Source organism: Schistocerca serialis, chromosome 2, assembly GCF_023864345.2.
Source record: "Schistocerca serialis cubense isolate TAMUIC-IGC-003099 chromosome 2, iqSchSeri2.2, whole genome shotgun sequence".
In the NCBI taxonomy this organism is placed as follows: Eukaryota; Metazoa; Arthropoda; class Insecta; order Orthoptera; family Acrididae; genus Schistocerca; species Schistocerca serialis.
In genome coordinates this window covers 467,484,140-467,507,239 of record NC_064639.1, presented here as the reverse complement: position 1 = coordinate 467,507,239, position 23,100 = coordinate 467,484,140, and the positions used below count along the sequence as shown (strand labels likewise).

The 23,100-nt window shown below is 39.1% G+C and overlaps 1 protein-coding gene across 3 annotated transcripts; it reads left to right on the top strand.

The window, feature by feature from the left end:
• Positions 1-1,131: 1,131 nt before the first annotated feature.
• LOC126457382 (meiotic nuclear division protein 1 homolog) lies at positions 1,132-20,468 on the top strand. Of its 3 annotated transcripts, none has more exons than XM_050093640.1 (5): positions 1,132-1,210; positions 6,046-6,206; positions 6,319-6,455; positions 6,543-6,795; positions 20,169-20,468. In XM_050093640.1, the coding sequence occupies exons 2-5, from the start codon at positions 6,117-6,119 to the stop codon at positions 20,304-20,306; spliced, it is 618 nt and encodes a 205-aa protein (XP_049949597.1). In that variant the 5' UTR covers positions 1,132-1,210; positions 6,046-6,116; the 3' UTR covers positions 20,307-20,468. The 3 variants fall into 3 exon arrangements, with proteins under 3 accessions (XP_049949597.1, XP_049949598.1, XP_049949599.1); XM_050093641.1 differs by lacking the exon at positions 1,132-1,210 and adding an exon at positions 1,284-1,349; XM_050093642.1 differs by lacking the exon at positions 1,132-1,210 and adding an exon at positions 1,328-1,345.
• Positions 20,469-23,100: the final 2,632 nt, after the last annotated feature.

Here is a 23,100-nt window from a genome sequence, read left to right as displayed (position 1 = left end):
TCGCTTCGCAATCTGTGAAGAGCTTCTGGGTCGAGCAATTGAGAACGAGATGGTCCTTAAGAGAATCATAACTGTTGACGAGACGTGGGTCTACGTCTGTGATGTTGAGACCAAGGTTAAATCTTCACGATGGATCGGGAAATCAAAGACCAGAGAAAGATCGTCAGGTGAGGTCAAATGTCAAAGCCATGCTGATAGTTTCCTTTGACTTTGAAGAATTAATTCATCATGAATTCGTGCCACAGCGACAAACTGTTTATCGATGGTACTATCGGGACGTGTGGCGACGCCTGCGGGAAAATGTGAGTAGAAAGGGCCTGAAATATGACGAGATAATTCATGTGTCTTGGATCACGATAACTCACCCGCACAATCATCCCTGTTGGTGTATGACTATCGCACAAAAAACGAAATCACTGTGCTGTCTCATCCTCCATACTCTCCCGAGATGGCCCCTGTGGACTTATTTTATTTCCGAAGTTGGAAACCCATTTGAAAGGACGACGATTTGCAACGATAGACGAGGTAAAAGAAAATTCGCAGACAGCGCTTTGCGCGTTCCAGTAAGAAGCGTACCAAGACTGCTTCCGGAAGTGTATACGGCATTGTGAGCGATGTATCAATTGTGGAGGAGAGTATTTCGAAAGAGACCATTCACAAGAAATAAAATGTAAGTTTTAAAAAAAATTTGTGGACACAGCTCCGGAATTGTTTTGAATGGACCTCTTAAGCCAACAAATGTGTGCTTGGCATGGGCCGTTCCACCTAAAAAACCATAATATTTGCTGGTGTACAAAGACCAGTACTTTGCAGTGACTAAATTGTTAAACGTAAGGGCCTATAAACCTAATTAAAAAAACTGCAAATAGCACGTTTTCTGAAAGGCTTTAAAATTTACTATTTATTGTAGTAGCTTACGCCTCTAACCTGCGGATGAACTGCCCTAGGTAGGGTACCACGTACAAAAAAGTGTCTACCGATTATTCTTGCGGTTTTAGAAAAAGTGTATTTGAAGTCTTGCCTTCTCCGCATCGAGAAATTTGTCTGTAGACGGGGAATGCAAGACTTACAGGTGGAACTGTTGGCTGCACTGATTAGCGGTCAGCTTGAAGCTTGGGTATTTGTTTATGTGCGTATAAAATAAGTATCAAATATTGTGCTGTTAGTGTTTTGAACTGCGCAGCAAATGCATCTTTATAAAATCAGTAAGGTAATTGTTACATATTTTTATACAGTCTCGCAAGTATCGGAACTTCCTCATTTGATTGCAAACGAAGTCCTTTGTTCGTTTTATATTATTTTGTTAAATCATGTAGCAGTAGTTCCTGCAAGTGCACGGGCGGGAGTAGGTATTTAATATTAGTCAAAAATATCCGTTTAAACATACTAACGAGTTCAAGGTATTTGCTGTAATTACTTACAGAACATCTCCATACGATGCGTGCGTAGCCTGATAGTATATGATGATTCTATATAAACGAAAAGGTGATTAATTATTATAGGCCTTTATTATTACTGACAACCCCAAAATAAACAGTTACATCTTGAATGTGAACAATTACCAGCTATTCTGTAGAATCTGGTCGTTAGTATACAGTCGAAAATGCCTTGAATGTTGCCTAGCAAGTGGAAAAGGTGTTGGAAGATTCAGATTCCAAATATGTACTATTATTTTCTTATCTGAAAACCCATTTGTAAGAAAATGTTCACTCGGATCCAAAACCCATGACTGAATAAAATTGATGTACAAGTCCGTACAGATGAGGTGGTAGGCATTGATATAACCACGAAAGTAAGTAGAGGAATGGTAAAACTTATGCATTATCTGACAGTTTAGTATTATGAAAGAGCTGCAGATCACTGTAAAAATCTCTACATGGACAAGTAGCTATGTATGATTTTCAAATTCTTACTCTTCTACAACATAAATCCAAATGTGGTTAATGACCACAATATTTCTTTTTACTGGTGATCAGGGCACCACAAATTGAAAATCAAATAGTGCTTAATCTGTAACCTTCGCATTCATACAATAGTATACACATTGTTGTTGTTTGTTGTTGTGGTCTTCAGTCCTGAGACTGGTTTGATGCAGCTCTCCATGCTACTCTATCCTGTGCAAGCTCCTTCATCTCCCAGTACCTACTGCAACCTACATCCTTCTGAATCTGCTTAGTGTATTCATCTCTTGGTCTCTCTCTACGATTTTTACCCTCCACGCTGCCCTCCAATACTAAATTGGTGATCCCGTGATGCCTCAGAACATGTCCTACCAACCGATCCCTTCTTCTAGTCAAGTTGTGCCACAAACTTCTCTTCTCCCCAATCCTATTCAATACCTCCTCATTAGTTACGTGATCTATACAACTAATCTTCAACATCCTTCTGTAGCACCACATTTCGAAAGCTTCTATTCTCTTCTTGTCCAAACTATTTACTGTCCATGTTTCACTTCCATACGTGGCTACACTCCATACAAATACTTTCAGAAACGACTTTCTGACACTTATATCAATACTCGATGTTAACAAATTTCTCTTCTTCAGAAACGCTTTCCTTGCCATTGCCAGTCTACATTTTATATCCTCTCTTCTTCGACCATCGACAGTTATTTTGCTCCCCAAATAGCAAAACTCCTTTACTACTTTAAGTGTCTCATTTGCTGATCTAATTCCCTCAGCATCACCTGACTTAATTCGACTGCATTCCATTATCCTCGTTTCGCTTTTGTTGATGTTCATCTTATATCCTCCTTTCAAGACACTGTCCATTCCGTTCAACTGCTCTTCCAACTCCTTTGCAGTCTCTGACAGAATTACAATGTCATCGGCAAACCTCAAAGTTTTTATTTCTTCTCCCTGGTTTTTAATACCTACTCCAAATTTTTCTTTTGTTTCCTTTACTACTTGCTCAATATACAGATTGAATAACATCGGGGAGAGGCTACAACCCTGTCTCACTCCCTTCCCAACCACTGCTTCGCTTTCATGTCCATCGACTCTTATAACTGCCATCTGGTTTCTGTACAAATTGTTAATAGCCTTTCGCTCCCTGTGTTTTACCCCTGCCACCTTCAGAATTTGAAAGAGAGTATTCCAGTCAACATTGTCAAAAGCTTTCTCTAAGTCCACAAATGCTAGAAAAATAGGTTTGCCTTTCCTTAACCTTTCTTCTAAGATAAGTCGTAAGGTCAGTATTGCCTCACGTGTTCCAACATTTCTACGGAATCCAAACTGATCTTCCCCGAGGTCGGCTTCTACCAGTTTTTCCATTCGTCTGCAAAGAATTCGCGTTAGTATTTTGCAGCTGTGACTTATTAAGCTGATAGTTCGGTAATTTTCACATCTGTCAACACCTGCTTTCTTAGGGATTGGAATTATTATATTCTTCTTGAAGTCTGAGGGTATTTCGCCTGTCTCGTACCTCTTGCTCACCAGATGGTAGAGTTTTGTCAGGACTGGCTCTCCCAAGGCTGTCAGTAGTTCTAATGGAATGTTGTCTACTCCCAGGGCCTTGTTTCGACTTAGGTCTTTCAGTGCTCTGTGAAGCTCTTCACGCAGTATCATATCTTCCATTTCATCTACATCCTCTTCCATTTCCATAATATTGTCCTCAAGTACATCGCCCTTGTATAGACCCTCTATATACTCCTTCCACCTTTCTGCTTTCCCTTCTTTGCTTAGAACTGGGTTTCCATCTGAGCTTTTGATATTCATACAAGTGGCTCTCTTTTCTCCAAAGGTCTCTTTAATTTTCCTGTAGGCAGTATCTATCTTAACCCCTCGTGAGATAAGCCTCTACATCCTTACATTTGTCCTCTAGCCATTCCTGCTTAGCCATTCTGCACTTCCTGTCGATCTCATTTTTGAGACGTTTGTATTCCTTTCTGCCTGCTTCATTTACTGCATTTTTATATTTTCTCCTTTCATCAATTAAATTCAATATTTCTTCTGTTACCCAAGGATTTCTACTAGCCCTTGTCTTTTTACCTACTTGATCCTCTGCTGCCTTCACTACTTCATCCCTCAAAGCTACCCATTCTTCTTTCCCCCATTCATGTCAATTGTTCCCTTATGCTCTCCCTGAAACTCTGTACAAACTCTGGTTTAGTCAGTTTATCCAGGTCCCATCTCCTTAAATTCCCACCTTTTTGCAATTTCTTGAGTTTTAATCTACAGTTCATAGCCAATAGATCGTGGTCAGAGTCCACATCTGCCCCTGGAAATTCCTACAATTTAAAGCCCGGTTCCTAAATCTCTGACTTACCATTATATAATCTATCTGATACCTTTTAGTATCTCCAGGATTCTTCAATGTATACAAACTTCTTTTATGATTCTTGAACCAAGTGTTAGCTATGATTAAGTTATGCTCTGTGCAAAATTCTACCAGACGGCTTCGTCTTTAATTTCTTAGCCCCAATCCATATTCACCTACTATGTTTCCTTCTCTCCCTTTTCCTACTCTCGAATTCCAGTCACCCATCACTATTAAATTTTCTTCTCCCTTCACTTCCTGAATAATTTCTTTTATTTCATCATACATTTCTTCAATTTCTTCGTCATCTGCAGAGCTAGGTGGCATATAAACTTGTATACACATTACGAAAACAAAATGTCTTGGAATGAATGTTGTTACTTGGTACAGTTTGGATGTATTCTATCAATGACTACAAAATCCGTAAATGAGTTGCAGACAGTAGTGAAAGAAAACTGTAGGCCTATAGGAAAAAGGAAATTTCTGGTGGAAAAAGATTGCAGTGTGTTTTTTATAGAATGTTGTCTTATGTGGTGCTCAATCATAGACAGTGTGAAACTGGAAAGACCAGTGCTTACTACACTTTGGTGTCTTGAATATAGAAGGTGTCAACTGGAGGTGCAAAATGAGGACTGTGGAGCTATTAAAAAGTGTAAATGAAGATACACAGTTAATAAGAATAGCCAAGAGTAAGAAAAGAAACAGGCTGAGACATTTAGTGAGAACAAACTGCGCAATGGTGCTTCAGAAGGAACTGAAAATTGTCAAAAGATGAAAGGATAGAAGGTACCACCTAATAGATGACATCAAGAAAGATTCATGGTACTTCAGAACACAAAGATTGTTGGAGAAGAAGAAAGAGTGAAAAGCTTGCAGTGAAATACATGCCCATTCCATATACATTTTTATCTAATACTGCTTCACCAACTCAGAACCAGAGTGTCACCTTTCAATCTAACCAAGTCCTTGGGTTATGCTAGAGATCATTCTGTCGCCACAATTTAGGCCTACATTTTTAAAAATGATAGAAACGGAGGAAGTTTGGTTTGTTCTATTTCTGTTTGTGTTATACGACAAGATGAAGCTGGCATTATTTTGTGTAAGTATGGTTATATTTCTATAAATAAAAACATGCACAGTGCTGTCTCACAGAGATGTGTGAAATCTAGAGTCTGTCGTGCATGTGTATAGTTTTTGCGACAAATATTGAGTCAGATCTGGATTGAATCTGTGTACTAGATTAATTATCAATGGCCTAGGTAGCCTGGGTGTGTTTACGTTTAGTTTTCAATCTCTAGTAGGAAATGGGCCTTATTTACACCTTCATTATTAAAACCGTAATACAGAAAGATAAGATGAAAGTTGAGTATGACTTCCTTTCTGCCAGCAGATATAATCATTGTGACATCCAGAAAGAAGTTGCAGGTAATGGAAAATTGAATGTGTGAGGCAGTTCATGGTACATGCTTGGATAGTTGTCAGTAACAACACTGCTTGTGAAAAAATACTCATTCTGAGCATCCAAATTATTGAATCAGGAAAACGCACAGATTTTATATGAATTGCATTTAATTCATAGATGCAGCAACGCTACTTATTAGGTGAAAGTGATGTTGTTACATCAGCTAGAGGAGCCAGTCAAGCAAGTAAGTACCAGATCCACAATTTGTAGGAAATAGTCAGGTGCAGACCTATTGTCATACTAGTTAGATAAATCAATAAACTGGTCCACTCTTTAAGTAGTCATTAGCTTTATTTTCGTGTTGAAATAATCATCCTTTTTTCCAGTGGAGTGCTTAAAAAGTATGTGTGCCTAGTGAATTTGGCAATAGTCCTAAACACACTCTTCTACCAAAACCATGTCAAAGCGTAAAGGAGTAAGTGCTGAGGAGAAGCGAGTGCGGGTACTGCAGATATTTTATGAGAAGAAAGAATTTTTTCAGTTAAAGGTACACTGCTTAGTTCCTCTGAGAGATCCTACAAATTGAAGTATAAGTTCTGATTTGTCGAGAATTGTCTTTGTGTATATAGTGAATTTGATGTAACGTTTTCTGTCTCCAGGAATTGGAAAAAATTGCACCCAAAGAGAAAGGTGTCATTGCCCAATCAGTCAAGGATGTTGTTCAGAGTTTAGTAGATGATGGTTTAGTTGACACAGATAAAATTGGCACATCAATCTATTTTTGGGCATATCCCAGGTAAAATTTGAGAAATATTTCTTATTCGTATTGCTGATTTTAGTAAGTGGACATTATGATTAACAAATGTTTCTTATTCCTTTTCAGTAAAGCAAAACATTCAAGGAAACGGAAATTGACAGACCTGAGCAATAAGCTTGAGGAAACAAACAAGAAACTTAAGAAGGTGAAAGAAAATGTTGAAACTGCAAACCTTGGTAGAGAAGAATCAGATGAAAGAACCACAATTCTGGAAAATATAGCCTCACTTAAAACAGAAGAGGCTCGACTTAAAGATGAAATACAGAAGTATAAGGATTCTGATCCAGAGGTTTTAGAACAAATGAAACAACAAATACAGGTAAAAAAAAAGATACAAGGCATGGACAAAAATATGGAAACACTAAAAACGCAACACATTACTGTGCCTTATATAGTGTAGGAAAATTGTTGGCATTGCAAACATCTTCCAGTTGTCTCTGAATGGATGAATATGGGTCTTGTGTGGTTTTCGAGGGACTATTCTTCCCATAAAACTATCGAAAGTTTAGGAACGATGATGGTGGTGGATAGCGATTATGCACTCTTCCATCCAAAGTGGACCACAAAACCTCAATAATATGGAGATCTGGTGACTGTGGTGGCCAGAGGAGATGTGACAAGTCATCCTCAGGCTCAGAAAACCAGTTGTGCATGATGCAAACTGTGTGAATAGGGGGCCTGTTTCTTGAAACACAGCATCACCATTGGGGAACAAATGTATCATGGGATGGACCTGATGAGCAAAAATTGTTGCATAATCCTTGGCAGAGCAACCATGGAGCCATGGAATACCCCAATATGGCAGCCCCAATTATCACCTATCCACTACCATGTTTCACTTTTGGGATGTAAACTTTGCCAGAAGTTGGAAGTAGCAAGCAACAAGACTCATTTGACCAAATTACTTTCATCCATTCCTCCATGGTCCAGATTTTATGGCTTCAGCATCATGTTTTCCTGTTACGAGAATTTGCATCGCTGACACGTAGTTTTACTTGTGCTGCAATTACCAGTTTTTTGGAGCTCCCTTCATGTCGCTTTGCTGCTGATAGGGTTCATGAGTTTGACATGCAGTTCTGCAGTGACTTCTGCAACTTCCGTCCACCTACTTTTCATCACAGTTCTCTTCATTGACCGCCTGTCACAATCTCTTGATACACACTTTAGCCCATGTAGTGACTTAGCAGATGATGTTTTTCTGCTTTCCCTGTATGTTGTGTAACTCTTCCAATATAGTGCCTTGTAAACCAAAACACTTCGGCTGACTTGGTTATGGAAGGTGCCAAACAAACACCAACAATATAGCTTCAAAATAATGCACTCACAACTACCCAGAACATTATTTTGATCATGACTGAACTTGCAACACTTTGAGGACATTGCACAGGTGCCATTAGTGGTCAAATACAACAGTGCAAACCTGCAAGGTTGACTAGAATCTGCATTTATGTTCTAGCATGCATTTCTCACAATGTATCGATATTTTTGTCCGTGCCCAGTTCAATTGATAAAGATGTTCTTTTATACTAGTTTCAAGATAATGGTGCCATATATTGAAATATTGCTTTCAACAGTGCCTTTAAAATTTCTTACAATATATTTGAGAAAAGCAGTAATTAAATGCATGTAATTTGTAGAAAAAATTATCTGACATTTTGCCATGTTGATCAAACACATCTATACATGTTACAAATTTAAAGTCCCATTGCATTTTTTCTGTCATTGTGTGAAAGCTAATCTGAGGAACTGCTGTAGAGATATTGATACTGATTTCAATAGTAGATAGATTCACACAAAAGTCTGTGTATATAATTAATTACTGCTATGCTAGATAAGTAATCTGGCCATATTTTGCATTCTGTTAAAATAGAAGAAGAGCACTGGTAAAGAATAGAATTATATCAATAAATTCAAACAGAAATGTCATGACAAATGATAGTTTATCAGTAAATATGCAGACCATCTCGGCTCTGTTCTACAAAATCTTTTTCTCAAAAAAATTTTTCCGTGGGAAACCCTTCTTAAACACACTACAAAAGAAATATTAGCCTCACTTTATCTTAAATATGCTGGAAGCTGGATGAAACTTGGTCAGCCAGTTTCAGAATTTTATTGTAGTTCGAAAGAGTTGTGAAAACAGGTAATTCTTTGACTTGAAAGTTTTTTAGTTTGTTCCACTGATTTAGTGATGTCACCAAAATAATCTCCTTGACACTGACAGGTTGAACAACACAAGAGAGACAGAAATTTGTCTTATGATAATTTAAGACCATTGTACAGTGCTAGATCATGTAAGTTCTGTAAGGTGAGTCTTTCCTACTATGCGAAAACACACAATTTTTCAGTGTGGAAGTGACAGGAACAACTTTTGTGGAAGGATAACTGTATTCTTGAAAGAGTATCTTACAAAATTCATGAAATAAACTGCAATAATTCGAACATGCAAGCCTTAGCTTCAGTGGTCTCTCTCCATTCCTCCAAAATCCAACCTTAACATACTGGCTGTTCACCAGCAACCTTAACCAAGTGCAAATAGCACAAATCTAATCCACCAATTAGCCATCTACTGCTTTTAGTGAGGGATTTTAATATCTGCCTCAAATGCTGGAGTACTATCCAAATGTGCACATTGTGAGTGGCCATCCAGCATCTTGATGCAGTCCATAACTACACAGATGGTTCCAAAATCATTAATTATTAGAAGTGTATTCTATATTCCAAGTTTTCATTGTTGGTAAGAACAAAGATGTGAAACTTGTAGCCATACTACATGCGTTGAATTTCTGCTCACCGGTGACAACTGCTTCATTGTTAGATTCAGTGACATACTATCTGCTCTAACAATTCTGAAAAGCTTTAGTAGCAACTAATGGCACATCCTTTTGATGCTACGATTGATAGGAGAAGACGAATCTTGGTGAAATCTCACTAAGGGATTACAGATAATGAACTAATTGACCCCAAGGTAAATAAATTGCTGTGGCAAGAGACTAAACTGTGGCTGAAATTCCAAATAATAAAAACAGACGTGTACTGCAAATATACTTCTCGGCATTGTCAGTTGGGCAGGTGATGATAATGGCTGTCATCACTGCAGCAGGACATGACTGATGATACTCGTGTGGCAGCATCAAAATTTATTGGTTCCATGAGCAAGAAATACGCATGCATGGAGAAGCACTCACAGTTGGACAAAAGTGGCATTCATAGTATGCTGCCAGGGCTTTGTGCCTCTTGAGGATCCTTATGTTTCTTGAAGACATGCCACCTTACTATGACAAGGCGACCATTGCAGTGGGTACCTCCACATACTCGTTTACACCCTTACATTGAACTCGTTTTGATCAGAATAAATTACATTTGTTTATCAGAATAATGTTCTGTTGGAACATCTTTCTTAGGTGTTGCAGCTCACTTGGTAGGCTGTTGGGATCTGCGATCACATGTGCTCTATGGGCCATGGGATGTAAGACACTACTGAATTGTGCAGAGAAATGACAAGCTAAAAGCCTAGAAGTATAACTGTGTGAGTTGATTTGCACTGGATGCTGTGTCCAAACATTTCTTTGACTTTTTCTGGTGGAAATGCTGGAAAGACATAGGTAGTATTTCTATTCCACATGGCCACACTGCAGATGTATCGACAACATGTACTATTTAAAGGCATGATAGAAGATTGCCACTGGGAAGAGAGCAGCTAAATTCCGGTTCCATTCGCATATGGAGCATAGGAAGAATGGTGGCTTAATGCCTCAGTGTGTCTTCCAAATAAACACCCATTTCTTCGTCTTATCATTCAAGGTGACAATAGTACATCCTCATAGAGGCTGTCAGTGTACTCTTTCCAATTACTTGCCATCTCCTCTGCATTTAACAGTCAAGTTCCTTTTGAGTTCTTAAGATTGATGGTTTTGCTTTTAATTTCACCAAAAGCTGTTTTGGTTTTTCCATTTTCAGAAACCGTCCTTCTGTAGACCATTTCCTATTCAATTTCTTCACATTTTTTCTTCAGCCACTTCACTTTAGCTTTCCTGATTTTATTCCCAATTGGCTTATGTTCCTGTACATCATTCTTTTCCATAGATTTTTAATTTTCTTCTTTCATCGATAAATTGAACTGTTTATTCTGTTCCACAAGGTTTCTTCAAAATGATTTTCCTTGTTCATTTATTTGTCTGTCCATTATCTGTGACTGTCCTTTTCAGGGATATCCATTCCTCTTCAGCTGAACTGTCTACTACTGTATTCATTATTGCAGTGCCTCCAGCCTCGGAGAACTTCAGATACACATCACCGTTACTCAGTGCATCGATATTATTACTAAATCATGATCTGAGTCTAAATCTGCCTCAGATTGTGGCTTACAATCCAATATCTGATTTTGGAATCTGTTTCACCATGATGTAATCCAACTGGTATCGTCCCATGTCACAAGGCCTTGTCCAAGTATATATCTTCACGAGTTCTGGACAGTGTAATTACTGTTACTCACTGAAATTTATTGCAGAAGGAGTCTTCTCCCTCTCTCATTCATATTACCAATCATGTATTTTCCTTTAACTCTCTCTTTCCCTACTATAACATTGCAGTCTACCATGATTATTCCGCCTTCTCCCTTTACACATTCAATTAGCGTTTCAGTGCCCTCTCATACTCTGGCTCTCTTCATCTTCTGGTTATGGATGTGGCATGTAAACCTGAATTATTATTGTTGACATTGGATTGCTGTCAATTCTGATGAGAATAATTGTGGGCTAAACTATTTGCAGTAACTCATTCTTCGCCCTACCTTCCAGTACACAATGAATCCTACTCCCATTGTAACATTTTCTGCTGCCGTTGATATTACCCTATATTTGTCTGACAAGAGATCCTTAAATTTGTTCCCATGTAACTTCACTGTTATATTGAGCATTTGCATTTTCCATTACAGATTTTCTAGCTTCTCTGCGGTATTCAGAGTTTCAACATTCCACACTCCGACTTGTAGGATGCTCTTTTGATTATTCTAGCTTTTTCTCATGGTCACATCCTCCTTTTCAGTCACTTCCTGAAGATCTGAATGGGGGGACTAATCTGGAATCTTTCGCCAGTGGAGAGATCATCATGACACTTTTTCCATGACTGTCTGTATTTCCAACGAGTGCCCATTTGGTTTTAATCTAGTGGATTCTAGTGACTTTTGCCTCAAGCAGAGCTGCTGTGCATGTCCAAACATGAGATTCAAAATAAACATGTTGTCCTAGAACATGTTCACTGACTGCTAAGATATTGAGCACTGGAAGGGGAATTCTTTGACATTTGACTCACCAGAGAGATGCCGTGGGGCAGGTAACAACAATGGCAAGCCAACTTCCCTTACCACACTGCCAGTGGTTTGGTTCAGAAATTTCCACTGTTCCACGCCATGGACAAACAGTACCACATGGTGTTGCACATTAGCCACACCTATGTTTGTCAGCTCTCATTATGAAAAGGTATTTTTTGGTGTTGAAGTGTTCTGCAGTTCTCAGGTGTTTTGGACGAGTGTTTTGTGTTGACATTGCATGTCTCACCATTTGGTAAATTGAGCACAGTGCTGCATCAACATCAGCAGTGACCATTTCCAGCATCTTCTGTGATGTTCCGTAACAAGGGTCAATCTCACATTAGTCTTATTGTAAATATTGTCAGGACCAGTTTTATTTATCCTACACTGTATTTCAGTTTGCCAAGTAGAATTTTGTAAGTCTACGCAGTCAAAAAAGTACAGGAGGTTCAAGAACAAGTAGAATTTTTTTGTACACATAAACAAAAAAGTACATGAGGTTCATGGATGATGATTTAAGAAAGAGGGGGGGGGGGGCACAGGAGAGTTAAAAAGATATGAAGTGTGCCACAACTGCTCGGAGATGAATCTTGGCCCTTCATGAGACTCTCATTTTCAGTATTAGGCCAATTGCAAATGTGCGTCCGAATGAGCAACGTTGCCCTTGACTTGAGTTTTTGTTTCCACATGGTAAAATTTCTTGCAAACTAGAACAGGAAGTCGTCTGAAATGTGGAGAAGATTGGCAGCCCAGTATGGTGAAGAAATTTTGGCAAGGATGTCAGTGTATGAATTCCGTGAACTGTTTGGTTAAAGTCAAAAGTCGATGACAGTTGATCTGTATGGCTCATTTGTGAAATGGCTGTAATGCCAGTGAATAAACAGTATACCCAGTAATTCATTCTTGCATTCTTTTGCATAGACAGTCGATGCACACAAGGCCATTTACGGATACCCTCAGCACCAGTTTTAAGATGGAAGTAATGCTTTTCTGCAGTGAGTCACCATGTGTCACATGAGACCAAATGAAAGAGTTCAGAGTGCTACCATGAAGGTTTCCCAAGAGTTTAGAAGAGAAGATCACAGCTGTTAGTTTGTAGTACGTTTGGAGCATGAAAAAGTGTCACACATATTGAACGTTTCAAGTAAGGAGTCATATAAATGTACAATATTATTGTAAGTCGTTTAAGGGTGCTGGTTAAAATGTTGCCCCAAAGAAAATAATTGGTATGTTGTTTGCTAATGTACTATTCTTCACAGTGATGTCCAAATCCTAATTCGGCTCATAGTACTGAAACAAAATTAAGACTTGCATTGGGAACCTTTTTTCCCCTCCCCAGCGTTCAGATCTCATGCGTAACTGAAGAATTTTACTTATTCATTCCTCGTACAGTATCTGAGAGGTGATAAATGTGAGGCATATAAGCACAATATTGTGATGCCTAGCATTGGTTGTCAAAGCAAGTGAGACCTGGAATTTGCGCAACACTGGGGATGGAGCAGTGGAATGCTTTGAAAAACTGACATAGTTTTATTATTGTAGCTTTTTTTATTTGATCCCTCAGATTAAAGTTTCATTCAACCTTCAATGACCCATATACATGATGTTTCAAAAATACGTCACACTTCGGGGACAGATTCCCAACACCAAAATAAGAAAAGTTCATACAAACATACATCCAAAAATATTTCATTTTTGAGTAATTAATTAATGATGATGTTAACAGCTCTCCAGGCACATCCCAACAACTTCACTTATCTAGCACCTGTTTGACTCATTGTTCCTGGATGGCAGTGGGTTTCCAGGGAGACTTGCTTACATTCATCCTTCCTATGTCTTCCACATTTCCGTTGTGTGTACATACTGTAGGCGGTGAATTAACTGAAAGTGCTCCGTTCAAGCATGGTGGAACACTCATTTTGTGAACAGGCAGGCATGATTTCTATCTACGGCTACCCTGAATGGTAATGCACATGACATTGCAGGGCTGTATCCGGCAGCATTTCCAGAGTCGAGACAGCCAGATCATCCAATCTTTGATGCTGTGCATCATTGTGTTGTTGATACGGGATCCATAGAGCTACAGACTATTGACTGAGTAAGACTGTGTGTTGCCCGTATGGAAGAGCACATTCTACAGGGTGCCTCAGAAGAGCCAGGTATCGGCACAATCCAAATGGCCTTCACATTGTGGCACATTTCCAAGAGTAGCATGGAGGATACTTCACGAGCAACTCGTGTATTTGTGCCACCTTCTGTGTGTGCAGGACCTTACACTCGCCGAACACGCACCACAGAAGAACTTTTCTCAGTGGTTTTTGCACAAGCAACCCATATGGGGTTTTCGCTATCCTAATGCTACAGTACAGGCTAGACATCAACATAAATTTGAGATTAATGTGTGGGCTGGAATTGTGAGTGACTGTCTGGTAGGGCCATATGTCTCCCAGCAGGTCTTACTAGTGCTGCCTACAGGGACTTCATTCAGAACACCCTCCAAGACCTACTAGAAGATATGCCCTGCAAATAATGCGAAACATATGGTTTATGCATGATGGAGCTCCAGCACATCTCGGTCTCGGTGTTTAAGAGGCACCAGCTGGTATCTACCATGACAGATGGTTAGATAGAGGACAAGATCCGTGGCCTGCATGTTTCTCTGACCTCAGTCCTTTCGACATGTCACGGAAACCTGCGAAACCATTGGGGAGTATTTGGAAGGATGCGACAGGTGTGTGTGTGTGTGTGTGTGTGTGTGTGTGTGTGTGTGTGTGTGTGTTTATTTAGAAGCAAGCAAGGTGAGGACATTTTGAGCATTTTTTGTGAGGTTATGTCTCGATGAGCTCCCATCACCTAAATTGTAAACTTTCATTAATAACTCGAAAACAAAGGATTTTCGGACAGATGTTTATATGAATTTTTTTTTTTCTTGTCTTGGTGTGAGGAACATGTCCCAAAGTTGGTCAAAGTATTGAAACACCCTGTATATGTTGTTCATTCAAACCAGTCCTCAATAACCACACAGTATGAAGGACACAAGGGATCTCCATCTCTTGCTGTCTGCAGTCGCATTTACTGCACTCTCACTGATAGTCGCTTCTCCCACCTCCGTCCCATCCTCTCAGGTCTATCTAGACCATACTGAACCACTTCTGCAGCCTTCGTTAACCATGGTGGGCAACCTTTCTAAACATTTCTCCAGACCACTTCAGTTGTTGGTCTTGGATATTCTTCTCCAGGGGCTTTACATTAAAATTTTTCTCAGTGTCAGTGTTTTGGGTCCTGTACCTCAAAGTCCTGCTTTCTAAAATTTTTTTGAGATATCTCATTTCTGGCGCTTGAATGTGACGTGTTGTTCTCATACTTCCTATACAGGTTCACAGCCACAGTTCAGTTTTAGGATTAGGTAGATCTATATGCAGCTAACTTTCTTTCTTTCATTCTCTCTTTCTCTCATTGAGTCAGTCCCATGTGATTGCATTAAACAGATGACATGCTTCCTGACTTTTTCTTCACTGTCCTTGCTTGTTTTCCCATCTGCATTGTTGATAAGTGCAATTACCCAAATTTACAAACCTGTCTATTGGTTTTCCTTCCATTGTGATGTTAGGCCTTTATTCCCTTTTGTTTATAATGATGATTTTTTTTTCCAACAGTTACTTTACTTTCCTTTCCTCTTTTCTTCAAATTGTCTGTCCAGACATTGATGTTGGGCTGGAGAGTTTGTTCACTAGAGGCTACTATCACCTCATGCGCTGAAGTGTCAAAGAAACTGGTATAGGCATGCGTATTCAAATAAAGAGATGCATAAACAGGCAGAATATGGCACTGCGGTTGGCAGTGCCTATATAAGACAACAAGTGTTTGGTGCAGTTATTGATCAGTTACTGCTGCTAAAATGGCAGGTTATCAAGATTTAAATGAGTTTGAACGTGGCATTATAATTGGCGCACAAGCAATGGGACACAGCACCTACAAGGTAGCAATGAAGTAAATATAAGGAATCCAGTAAATCATCAAATCTCAGACATCACTGCAGCCAGAAAAAGATCCTGCAAGACTGGGACCAACAATGACTGAAGAGAATCATTCAGCATGACAGAAGTGCAGCCCTTCTGCAAATTGCTGCAGATTTCAATGCTGGGTCATCAACAAGTGTCATTGTGCGTACCATTCAACGAAACATCATCGATATGGGCTTTCAGAACTGAAGGCCCAGTCATGTACCCTTGATGAGTGCACGAAATAAAGCTTCATGCCTTGCCTGGGTCTGTCAACACCGGAATTGGGCTGTTGATGACTAGAAACATGTTCCCGGTTGGTCAAGTCTCGTTTCAAATTGTTTCGAGCAGATGGACGTGTACAGGTATGGAGACAACCTCTTGAATCCATAGACCCTGCATGTCAGCAGGGGAATGTTCAAGCTAGTGGAGGCTCTGTAATGGTGTGGGACATGTGCAGTTGGAGTGATAGAGGGTCCATGATACGTCTAGATACGACTCTGACAGGTGACACGTACGTAGGCATCTTGTCTGATCATCTGCATCCATTCATGTCCGTTGTGAGCAATTCCAGCAGGGCAATGTGACACCCCACATGTCCAGAATTGCTCCAGGAACACTCTTTTGAGATTAAATACTTCCACTGGCCACCAAACTCCCCAGACATGAACTTTATTGAGCGTATCTGGGATGCCTTACAACATGCTGTTCAGAAGGGATCTCCACCCCTCTGTACTCTTACAGATTTATGGACAGCTCTGCAGGATTCGTGGTGTCAGTTCCCTCCAGCACTACTTCAGACATTAGCCAAGTCCATGCCACATCATGTTGCGGCACTTCTGCATGCTCACAGGGGCCATACACGATATTAGGCAGGTGTACCAGTTCCTTTGCCTCTTCATTGTATATCTTTTCCCATAATTACATAGTATTTAGAAAATTAGTCTCAGTCGGACTGTAACTTCTGAGATATGGGTGTATGTCTGAGGTCTCATCATATGTATGTTCACAAGTTGGGTTGATGTTAAAATATCAGCAGTTGGCTTATCTCTGCAGCCCTAAAAATGCCGATATAGTTTCGTATCATAGGAACTCCTACTGTAGTGCTAGTACCATAGTTGAAAATGGAGCAACAATGTTGCAGATGCTTGATGTTGCATACAAGCCATTTAAAGGCCATCTCTGAAAAAACTATCCCAGTTGGCCTTTTGAAGGGTGTCATGAACACTCTTCATCCAGCAATACAAAAAAGCCATCAGACATCCTTCTGTGTGGCTGGATTCTCTCTAAATGGCACACAATATCATCTGATTCTGTCATCAGTGGGTTCAAGAAGGACAACATGTCCAATGCCCTGAATGATAGTGAGAACAACACACTTCAGGAGAGGAGAAATTAAAATTCTGACAGTAATGAAGCAGATGTCAATAGTGGCATTAGCACTGACATCAGTGAAAACTGGGTATGAGCTGGTATTGTGTAAAATTTATCTACATTACATGTGTCTCCATAGTTGAGTGGTCAGTTCAGCTGAATGTCATGCTGAGGGCTCAAGTTCAATTCCAAGAAATGCCTGGATTTTTCCTTGCCGGGAGGACTGGAATGGGGCCCACACAATTTCACAATGCCAACTGAGGAGCTACTTGTATGAGCAATAGTGGCTCCAAGATAAGGAAAGCCGACAATGGGAGGGAGAACATTGGGCTGAACCCCTGCTGCTCCCTACTGCATTCAAATGACACTATATGGCAGAGGATGACATGGTGGCTGGTCAGCATTGCAAGGCCCTCTGGGCATGTTCGCAGACCTTAGGTTTTTTGTTACCATCTAGATTACAACATAAAACATGTTATTACCACTGGGTATATTGTGAACAGTTTTTGTAAATGGGTAGTGAGTGTATCATAAACTTTTCTCCACTGAGCTTCTGTTTTCCTTCCCTTCTCTCAAAATTAGTAGGGCTGCTTATATTAGGTCACAGCTCACATACAGGCCAAATATGGTATTGGTATGTAAAAGTAGTAAGAATTAAGCCTCTGTTTATCTCTTTACCAATAACACCAAAGCAGCTTTATTAAACATAGTTTTCTGAAATTAATTGACAAAAGAAGATGAAGTAAATACTGCAGAATTTGAATCAAAAACAATTGCCAACATGAGTAACTCAGGAGGAGATGCCCTCAGTGTAGCAAAGAAACTTAAAGAACTTAATAAAATAAAATCTTCCAATGCTGACAGCATACCAGTTAGGTCCCTTTCAGAGTATGCTGATACAGTAGCTCCATACTTATCATATACAACCAATTGCTTGACAAAAGAACCATATCAAAAGACAGGAAAGTTGCAAAGGTCACATCAGTATTCAAGAAATGAAATAGAAGTAATCTGCTGAATTATAGACCGATATCATTGACATCAGTTTGCAGTAGGGTTTTGGAACACACACTGTGTTGAACATTATGAATTAACTCAAAGGTAATAGTTTATTGCCCCACAGCCAGCATGGATTAAGAAAATATCATTCTTGTAAAACAAACAAGCTCTTTCTTCAAATGAAGTAATGAGTGTTATCAACAGGATCTCAGATTGATTCCATATTTCCAGAATGCTTTTGACACCATTCCTCACAAGAGACTTCTAATCAAATTGCACTTCTATGGAGTATTGATCCAGTTAAGTGACAATATTCATGATTTCCTGTGAGAAATGTCACAGTACCCGGTAATCAACAGAAGATCATCGAGTAAAATAGAAGTGGATATCCATCGTTCTCTGGCCCCCAGCCATTCCCAACCTATACAAAATATTCTGGGGACAATGTAAGCAGCCGTCTTATATTGTTCACAAATGATACTGTTGTTTACCATCTAGTAAAGTCATCAAAAGTTCAAAACCAGTAGCGAAATGACTTAGATACAATATCTGTATGGTGCGAAAAGTGGCAGTTGTTTCTAAAGAAGTAAAAGTATGAGGTCACTCACGTAAATAATCTGTTAAATTTCAGTTACACAATGAACCACACAGATTTAAAGACTGTCAATTCAATTAAATACATGGGAATTACACTTATGAACAACTTAAATTGGAACAATCACATAGATAATGTTGTGGGAAAGCCAAACTAGAATTTTTTTATTGGCAGAATACTTAGAAGATGCAACAGGTGTATTAAAGAGACTGTCTACACTACACTTGTTCATCCTGTGCTAGTGCAGTGCTGTGCAATATAGGATCCCTACCAGATAGGGTTGATGGAGGCTACAGAAAAAGTCCAAAGAAGGACAGCTAATTTTGTATTATTGCAAAATAGGGGAGAGACTGTAATGGATATGATGAGTGAGTTGGAGTGGCAATCATTAAAATAAAGGTATTTTTCATTATGGTGGGATCTTTTCATGACATTTCAATCATCAGCTTTCTACTCTGAACATGAAAATATTTTACTTTCATCGACATACATAGAAACAAATGGTCATCATAATAAAATAAGAGCAGTCAGAGCTCATATAGAAAGATTTAAGTGTTCATTTTTCCCACTTGCTGTTAGAAACTGGAATAGTAGAGAAATAGTCTGAAGGCGGTTCGAAGAACCTCTGCCGGGCACTTAAGTGTGAATTGCAGTGTAGTGATGTAGATGTGGACATCAGTTACTTACTGGTGCTTACCACTAAAATACAGTTGTGTTACAACAAAGTGTAATAGGTCTCTGCTACAATTCAACTTTACATCATTCCTCGTCTGTGGTTCTTTCCACTGTGTCAGATTAGCTTGTGCTGGCCACATATCTGCGTATCTTTGTGGTTAAGGTGCTGGACTTGTGTGCTGAAGAAGTGTAGTTCAGATCCCTAGTGAGCTATCTACATTTAGGCTTCCCCTTCCCTAAATGACAGATGCTGAAATAGTCCCTATGAAAAGAACACAGCTAATTGCCTTCCCAGTTCTAGCATCTGCTCCATCTCTAAGGACCTCTCTGTTGATAGGACATTAAACCTCTAATCACCCTTCTCTTACATATTGAACGAAAGTGTCACTAGTTCTTTGAATAATTCTCCATAGACTTTTTTCTTTGCATTTTTGTAGTCTCCTTGTCCCTGTTTAACACCCTTTGGCAACCACATTTAAATGTTATCTTATTCAATCTTTTCTAGATTTTCCAGTGCCCAAATTTTTGTTTTGTACTGGACTGTATTATGAAGATACTGTTACAGTTATTTACTGTTTTATATTTAGAATTTTTTTATTCCATGGAGAAATTTTGTGTGCTAAAGCAATGTACACTACTAAAACTGTGTAAAGTAAGATACTGTTGCGTGTGCGTGTGCACGCGCAGATTCTCACTTATGACATTAGCATCTTACCGTATTAATCACTTTGTCGTTTCAGGTAGCAAAGGAAGCAGCTAACAGGTGGACGGACAATTTGTTTGCAATTAAATCGTGGTGTAAAAATAAATTTTTTATTGAAGGAAGTGTGCTGGACAAGCAGTTTGGTATTGATCCAGAGATGGACTACCTAAATTAATTCAGCCGGCTGAATTCAGTGTAAATAATATCTGTGGTGTACTGTAACTCCCTACTTCAGAGTAAAGGGTTACATATTTGTGCCACAGAGTGAGGAATATAAAGTAATATTGTTATACAAGCCAACACAATATCTCAGAGACAATGTCCAGAATTTTTTTTGTGTGTGTGTGTGTGTGTGTGTGTGTGTGTGTGTGTGTGTGTGTGTCTTGTGGTTTTAATTTTGTTAAACCATTGCGACAAAAATGTATAGTATGGAATGTGTTGTGAATATATATTGTAACTGTTATTGTTTGTTAGAATTAAACAGATCAGAAAAAGGCATAATTGAGATTATCATGGAATATATTTAAGTGTTTTTTAAAATATTTTAATTAAAGTTTATGAGGACTGAAATTTCCAATAATTTTGCAATAAATCAATCACCCATTCTCAAAGATCCAAGAAATACTTCACTTAATAATAATGTGTCCGTAATAACTTTACAGACTTGACATAAACATCCATGCTATATAAACTGCTGTGAAGTGGAAGGCAGAGGATACTTACCATTGTATCAGTTGTTATGGCTTCTTCCTACTATTCAATATGGAGTGTGGGTAGAAAGACTGTTTAAATGCTTCTGTAATTAATCTAATCTTGTCCTCACAATCTCTATGAGAGTGATACATTGGAGATTGTAGTACAGGATATCTCAAAAGAAAGTTCAGACTTGATGTCTGTAAAATTGACAAAATCGTTATTTTTGAAATATATAGTTGAGGAATTTACTTCTTAAAGATAGTGTCATTTAAATGCAATGCATCATGGCTATGGCACTCATTTAAATGATGAACAAACTTTTGCATGACAGCTTGGCATGTAGACACTGAGATGGCTGGCACTTAGCTACAGGTATTTTCTTTCATTTTGCTCCAGAGAAGTCAGATTATTGACTAACACTTTAAATTTTATATATCTCCATAAGGGAAAAAAAAAGTCCATAGGACTCAAATCTCAACTGTGTGGGGCCCACTATGTCGCCCCTCCTGGAGATCAATTTGCCAGGGGTAATTTAACAAACTTGCAGTATAGACGTGTTGAACATGTGGACTGTGGCTCTGTCTTGCTGAAACCAGGTTCTGTGGTTATAATCAGGAAAGATTTGCAATTCAGGCACCAAAAAGTCATTTAATGTCGTCGCATAATGTTCCAAATACACTATAATTGCTCTCGCCCTCACGAAAGAATGGGCCGATTATTCCTCTATCTGACATCACAGCCCATACAGTAACTTTTTGGAATGAAGGTATTTCTCAAGATTCTATTTGGGATTTGTGGTACTTCATCTGCGGCAATTTTGCTTATTGAAATGACAGTTCAGGTGAAGTGAGCCTCTATGGAAAACAAGATATTAAATGAAGAGAAGTAAGTCACATCATTAACTAACTGCAGCCTATGTCTGGCATTCTGAGGCTTTAATTCTTGCACCAATTGGCATTTTTGCAGAATTTGGTGCAGTGAAAATCTATGTATATTTAAAGAACTTGCGTGCTTGTGTATGGAGATGTTAGGATCATCACAAACGGACTGATTTACCCTCCCCATGAATTTGCCCATTCTTAATGCCGTTAGTCACCTGGGTTTCGGTTTGGCCAGTGTTGAACCAATCTCCTCAAACATTTTGATCCATTTCCAGTTAAAGGGAGCACTTGGAGCTCATTTACATCATGCAGGCCACGATCATTGCAAAATTTCCTCCGTACTATTGTCGCTGAGTCACCGTTGTAAAATTCTCACAAACAGAATGCGTGGTCCCTCCTGAGAAGTGTTCTATATCAGCTGAATTCCTAAAGGCCAAACAGGTGATCATTGTACCCCTGATTCTCAAATTTGTTGCACATGCACAGAGAGCCCTTCAAATTGTCTTTTGAGACACCCTGCATATTGATAGAATCATAATTTAAAGCTGGTTAGGGGAACTTTGTTCACATGCACACAGCACAGTTGGAGGTATTTGCCAAACTGCATACTGCAATAGCATCTGCTCCCTTCCATACTATCTTTACAGTCTCTGACTGATTATATATCCCAACCAATAAACTGCCATCTGCTTTACCTATGACTGAACCTGTGTGTTATCATCCCATTTCATATCCGTACAAAGTGTTGCTCCCAGGTATTTGCATATATTGTCAGATTTGAAATGAGATACTGTAGTGAGGGATACTACTTTCCTCATTTTGTGAAACACACAATTTTACATTTTTGAACATTTAAAGCAAGTTGTCAGTCTTTGCACCACTTTGAAATCATATCGAGATCTGAATCAACATTAGTGCATCTCTTTTTTTATACAGTTCTGGATAACTGCACCATCTGTGAAAAGTCTGAGATTACCATCAATATTGTCTGCATAATGATTAATGTAACACATGAGCAGCAAGGGTCTCAACACACCTCCTTAGGCGCACCTGAAGTTACATCAACATCTGCTGACGGTTCTCCACCCAAGATACTGCGTCCTCCATACCAAAAAGCTGTGTCCAGGTACAAATTTTGCATGATACCTCAGGTGATCGTAAGTGTAAGTGTGGTATGGAGTCAAATGCTTTTCAGAAATCAAGAAGAAATGCATCTACCTGACTGTCAATATGTCGTGTGTGAAAAGTGAAAGTTGGGTTTCACATGATCAATGTTTTAGGAATCTACGCTTGTTGGCACGGAGGAGGTCATTCTGTTCAAGACACCTCATTCAGGCACCAGGACACCTATACAGCCAGCGCGGTAGCCAGTTTATGTTGGGGTCATTCTGC

Bases quoted from the DNA above. Each gene is read 5' to 3' on its own strand.
- LOC126457382 (XM_050093640.1), top strand. From the start codon at position 6,117: ATGTCAAAGCGTAAAGGAGTAAGTGCTGAGGAGAAGCGAGTGCGGGTA. The intron at 6,456-6,542 runs GTAAAATTTGAG...ATTCCTTTTCAG, and splicing joins TATTTTTGGGCATATCCCAG to TAAAGCAAAACATTCAAGGA. The intron at 6,796-20,168 runs GTAAAAAAAAAG...TTGTCGTTTCAG, and splicing joins AAATGAAACAACAAATACAG to GTAGCAAAGGAAGCAGCTAA.